Source organism: Pelmatolapia mariae, linkage group LG15 (assembly GCF_036321145.2).
Source record: "Pelmatolapia mariae isolate MD_Pm_ZW linkage group LG15, Pm_UMD_F_2, whole genome shotgun sequence".
Classification (NCBI taxonomy): domain Eukaryota; kingdom Metazoa; phylum Chordata; class Actinopteri; order Cichliformes; family Cichlidae; genus Pelmatolapia; species Pelmatolapia mariae.
Window position 1 is genome coordinate 17,158,933 of NC_086240.1, and position 6,224 is coordinate 17,165,156.

At 38.8% G+C, this 6,224-nt stretch overlaps 1 protein-coding gene across 1 annotated transcript in view; it reads left to right on the top strand.

Moving 5' to 3' along the window:
- rngtt (RNA guanylyltransferase and 5'-phosphatase) overlaps window positions 1–6,224 on the top strand; it is a 110,283-nt gene that overhangs the window by 3,517 nt on the left and 100,542 nt on the right. The window contains exon 5 of the mRNA XM_063495143.1: window positions 4,635–4,710. Coding sequence (XP_063351213.1) covers window positions 4,635–4,710 — 76 coding nt within the window. The remainder of the gene's footprint in view (window positions 1–4,634; window positions 4,711–6,224) is intronic.

The window sequence follows — 6,224 nt, forward strand, 5'->3', positions numbered from 1 at the left end:
TATAGACTAACTAATTTCCAAAAATTGAAAAACGCTGTCAGCGTTAACGCGGCTTAAATGCAGTCATCACGATTAACACGATTAAAATTTTTAACGCGCTAAATCCATCTGGAGCGCAGAATGAACAAACTTTGGGCACACTGCCCGAAATGCATTGACAGAGACATTTCAGGGATTTTGACTCAGTCTGCGCTCCAGATGGGTTAATTGTTAATCGCGTTAGTTGTGATGACGGCGCGTTAATGCTGACAGCACTAAAAGAATATAAAGTCACCAATTTGGGATTTCTTTGGCTTTAAACCAGATAAAAGGTAAACCTAAGGATGTAACCAAAGCAGTGTGCCGCTTGTGCAGATGTGTAGTGCGAGCAAAGTACTCAAACACGGCTAACTTGCATGAGCATGTACGTGTCCACCATCCGGCTGAGTATGCTAGGCTATCACCAGCTTCTGCAGCTCCATCAACAAGCATTCGGGCGCACTCTGAGGAGGGTGCATTTGCTCGCACATGAAAGAGGGTCCTGTTAAAACAGCGCTTTTATTTATTTTTTCCTGTTGACTGCTTCTATTAGCTCCATCATTATTAGCAAACTTACTCATGGGCAAATAAATAAATAAATCGCCCTTGTAAAACTATCGACCATAGGCTCAACCTATCCTCGATAGTCGATATATTCGTCCAATCGACCAACCCTATGGGAAACAAACAGATGCACATTATAAAAACCAACTCTTTAGCACACTGTCTTTAAACACTTTGCACAAAGTATCCCTGATTACGTTATTTGTCGTGTTACTTTAAATTTTTCGTATATTATAATTTTGGATCCTGTTTACTCATGTGTGGAAAATTATTCAGGTTTAACAGCATTTTCTCTCTGACTAAAGTGATACCAGAAGCTGAGTATTTGGCCAAGAGAAGCCTCTGAGTGTGTCTGTGTTTTTCATTTCTTAAGATATCAGATGTGCCAGTGTGACTGGAACCCATTAAGTGCTGTGTTTATCACCTCTGCACACAGAAGGATATGAAATGAGACAGAAATAGACTTTAAGTGTAAAAACATCTGGTGCTGCAAATGAGTTTGCACTGTGTGTAATTTAGTCAGACAGTTGTAACAGCTTTGCTTCAGCAATAACCAAATTCTGGCTATGACTTATCCCAGTCAGTATGAATCTTAATGCCTGAACATCATTTCAAAAACCCACACTTAAAGTACATAGAGACTTTCTGCTTCATTTACACTGCCACTTTTATTTTGCAGTAAAGAATAAAGTGGCACTGTGTCCTTGTAAGTGTTTTTCTTAAGAGTTTAGTGCTATGTAATTATAATACTAGTGCAAAAACTTTGCTAGACCCCTTAAAAGTAGACCTCAACATAGTTTACTCATAAATAACAGTGTTCTGTAATGTACAATTTCTAGCTCTTATATTTTAACATTTTGATCATATTCTTGCGTATGTACTTTCAATCTTGTTTATTGTTACTTCTTTAAAATAATTTTATTCTTGGCTTGTGGGTTGTAAACTTCAAAGAAACTGCTGTTTTTTCTTTGATTCTCTGATATAAGCGTGGTTCATCATTATGCTGATGCCTAGGCTTAGGAAGAGAATGAATATCTGTATCTGTTGCAGCTTCTAAATTCATACACATACTCGCAATAGAAAAGTTTGCTTTTGGAAGAACTGCCTTTGCACTAAATGATCACTATATTAGGCATACCTTGGTAGTACTGGGTTAGATCCCCTTTTTTGCCTTCTGAACTGCCTTTTTTAGTTGATTCTTTTTTCTTTCTTTCTTTTGGTCCAAGTTAAAATGTTAGCATCACACAGCTGCTGGAAAATTTTGGACTGCATCACTGATGCAAATCTCCCATTCCACCACATCCCAAAGGTGCTCGATTGGATCGATATCTGGTGACTGAGGAGGGCATTTGAGTACAGTTAATTTTTTGAACTTCCAAAGGATTTGAGCTTTATGACATGACATATTATTATTATTGGAAGCAGCCGTCAGAAGATGAGTACACTATAGTTACAAAGGGATGGACATGGTCAGCAACAATACTCAGGTGCATCGTTGGTGTTAAGCTGTGCGAGACTTCTACACCATTACCACCACCACCCTGAACCACTGATAAAAAGCAGGATGGATCCATGCTTCTCATATGCAATTTTGGTGAGTGTGTAAATGGTAGCCTCAGTTTCCTGTTCTTAGCTAACAGGATTAGCACACGCTCTGGTTTTCAGTTGCTTTGGTGTTTGCAATGTTGTGTGTTCAGAGATGTTCTTTTGCATGCATAGTTGGTGGTTATTTGAGCTACTGTTGCCTTCACATTAGCTTGAAGCACTGTCCTCTGAAATAAACAAGGCATTTTGGTCAGTGAGCTGCTGCTGACAGCATAGTTGATCTGTTTCAGACCATAAACTCTAAAGACAGCTGGACGGGGAAATTCCCCTAGATAAGCAGTTTCTGAAATACTTAAAGTAGCCCGTCAGGCACCACCAGCCACGCCACGTTCAAATTCACTAGAATCATCTTTCTTCAGCTCAGTTTAGGCTTCAATGACTCATCTTGATCATTACATACATTAAATTAATTTAATTGGTGTTGTGTGATTGGCTGATTGGTAACATTAGCTTTTGTGTCCAGCAGAGGGCAGTCTTACTCCAGGATTGGTTAAACGCAAATTGGAGCGAGGTCTTGTCAGAATATATTTTCACTGTTTAAAATTTCAGCAAACACGTTCGTACACTCATGTCAAATATCAAACAGCTTCCCAGTACAACTAGTGCTCTTCTGATGTCTGCACAGTAGCACCATGTTCAGCCCTCACACAGAGTGTCTTTGCACATTTTTAAAATATGCAGCCCATGCAAGTCACTATTTTGTCAGCTTGTGGAGGAGTTGCATATCGCAAACAACACTCATCTCCCAGTGAACACTGTGTAGGTGATTTATAGGTGAAGGAATATCAATGAGCACCTTGGCTAAATAGATTTGATCTAAAAGGGAGCGATGTAGATGCTGGTGTGTGGGAAGGTTATTTCCACTGTTTTTTCCCCCCCTTTTTGTCTCGAACTAGATTTTTTTTTCTCTGTAGCTGTTCAGCTTGTTATTATGAGCTCAAAACAAGCTATTCTAATTTCTAATGCAGATTGTAACAAATTAAGTTATTATGTGTTTAGTTACAAGCTGAGTATAGACATAGTTAATGGATAGGCTTAAACACATGCACAAGAAAGGAGCACCTTGCTTTGCCTTTAAATTAGGCTTACATTGATACTGGCTGATAATGGTTTAGTGCATGCATAGCTGTATCAGGCCTGTGTTTATAGTTGTGCCGAAACACCTTGCTGTATTTTACATTTTTACATAATAGTACCTCATATGCACTATACATAAAAAAATAGTTTGCCTATTGCTTTATTTGAAGTCTTAGTAGTGTTCTAGTGGCACACATGATTTCCTCAATTGTTGTGTAAATGTTTTTTAGTGGGGAATAAAAATAAAAGTTATCTCCATCTATTGTAGTGGTACTGGTCTGTAATGTCCTTTTGCCTGAAGGTTAGCCTAGGGTTGTACTTATCAGCCGAAGACGGTGTAACGCCGCTGCACTTTTATGCTACTGGCAGCAGGGTGCTCTCTTACACCTCGTCCTGTCCAGATTTGCTCTTAACTTGTAACTGCTGCCTGACTTGTAAATCAGACTGCTCGAACATCAGAGCAGAATGTGTGAATGTCATCCCAGCAATCTCCTGCCTTTAGTCAGCTGGTGATTAGGCTTTGTTTTCTCCACAGTACACATGTCCAAATTAGACAATTGGTCTGTTAAATGTGATTTCTTTATCGCTGCCGTTACCAGGCAAACATCCTAATATATTGGGAGACATGCGAGTCAGGTTTCATTTTATATATATTTTTATTTTTATTTTTTTAAAATCCTGCTGTGCACCTGCTGAAGGGATCTTGTCATAATAAATGTCAGTTTGTCGCAAATTAGGAGGATTTTTGTCAGATATGAGTGCTTTTCACCCCTTGTGGAGGGTTCCTTTCCAGAATCTTTTCTTCTGAAAGAGCAGAATTTTCTCTCCTTGTTTTTTTTTCTCATGCTCTTTCCATTCCCTGAATGTTTCATCAATCCCTGGGTCTTTTCTGTGTGTGCAATGGCTGGTGTCAGATTTTTTTGATGTAGGTATAAAGGCAGGACCCCCCTCTAAGGAGAAAAGGATCTGCCTGTGAGTCCTTTGTGTGTGACTTGATGCCCCTCCTCAAAACATCCAGTCAGCCGCGGTATATCTCAAAGGCGAGCTGGGTTTATTGATGTGAGAGATGTTACATTGGATGAAATTGTGCCCAGTGGCTTGGCTGTTGAAATAAGGGGGGGTCTCGCTCATAATATGCCACATTGAATTGATTGAGTGTAGATTGAGGTGACGGCACACACATCCAAATAATTGGCAAGCTGTGTGAAATTGAAATAAAAACACAATTCATCATTAAAAAATAAATGTAAATTAATATTTATGTGAAAACAATAGGGACAGAAAAACAACAAAACAAATATATTGTGTAAACTTGAGGTGGAGTTTTTGAAAGGTTTGCGTATTTTTTTTTTTCTTTCTTTCTCCTGAAGGTGTTCACTGCACGCATGGCTTCAACCGGACAGGCTTTCTGATATGTGCGTACCTTGTGGAGAAGATGGACTGGAGGTAAGGGCTGACACGCTTCAATCACTTGCACTGCTGGGAGGGCAGTCTCACAATCTTCAGTCGTCTTGCATGACAACACAAACCCTACAACGTGGAGCTCCCACCAGTGTTACTCTGGTTTCACTCTCCCAACCATATCAGTATTTTTATTTTTTAAGCTGATATTCCCATCTTCTTCTCAGCATGTGTGTGTGACTGCAAGAGAGGTTACTCTGTCACTACCAGTCTAAATAAAGCTTTACAAAAAGGCTGGCTGGTTTTGAGTGACCGAGCAGCCGAGATAAATAATTTAGAGCAGCTGAGCAGGAGGGGTGAGGATGCATCTTTTGTCAGAGGTGGAGCAGCAGTCTGTGATAGCAGAATCCCTGGAAGCTGCAGACATGGAGGCTGGATAAACACCCTCCCACCGCCCACTACTTCCTGTGAAATGAATATCCTGAGAACATTTACAGCTGTCATCCACTATTACGTGTTGGAAGATAAGTAACAACAATGGGCCTTTTTAATGCGTATTACCACACGTAATGTTAAATGGCTTCAAATTTATTTATTTTTTCCTCTGGGAAAAAAATACTATATCTGAAGGGAAAATAACATTCATACTGTGCACAGTAAATGGTACAGTATTAGCATGCTTATTCAGTGATTAAATGCACATAATAACTTTATGCAGGAATGCCTACTGTCTGGTAAATAATGCAGTTTTATTTCTTGTAAAAACTGGTTTAATTCTGAGTTGAGAAAAAATGATTTTTTTTCTCCACAGTCACCTTAAAATTTTTATTCCTAGCAGAGATTGTTCTTGAGAACACACAATTTGGCAGTTCTTGAGCATACAAGAAAAAGGTTAAAAGCCTCTCCTTCACCTTTAGTCAGAATAGTTAGCATGCAGTCCCTCAACCTCTCGTCTAGGCACACAGGTCAGAATCAGACCTGCTTAATTTTCAGCTATTTGAAGCTTCTGCATTGAATTACATGGATGTTTTTGTCAAATCCAAGCATTACACAGCCTGCTTTATTGTGTTTCAAGGTCACTATTATTTGCTTCAATAAATTTCACATCTCACATGTCATGTGTGCGTATTTTCAGGCAGATTTAACAGCTTTAATCTTGGAATCAGACAGATTAAGCTCCCCTTTTTAATCTGACACCAGCAAATGCTCCTGTAAAGTGGATTCAATTATAATTTGATCATTAGAATATCTGCTTCCCTAGTTTTTGACTGCAAGTAAGTCATTTTTGAAAAAAAATATCTTTATGCTTTTTAGATTTTTGATGACTACAAGGTGAGCATGAGGTTCATACGCCTAATAACAGTTTAAACTAAGGGGCTTTTAATGATTACAGTCATTAAAGCCCATGTGTAGAAGTGTTTAACAATCAAACTGCACTTTCTGTGTTGAAAGGTCTTTCAAACTTGAAACGATTGAATATATTTTGTTGGAAAAGGCCAAAGTTTGGAGCTTACATAAACATGTTTACTTCAAGAAAACTGTACTTTCTTTTTTGCCTC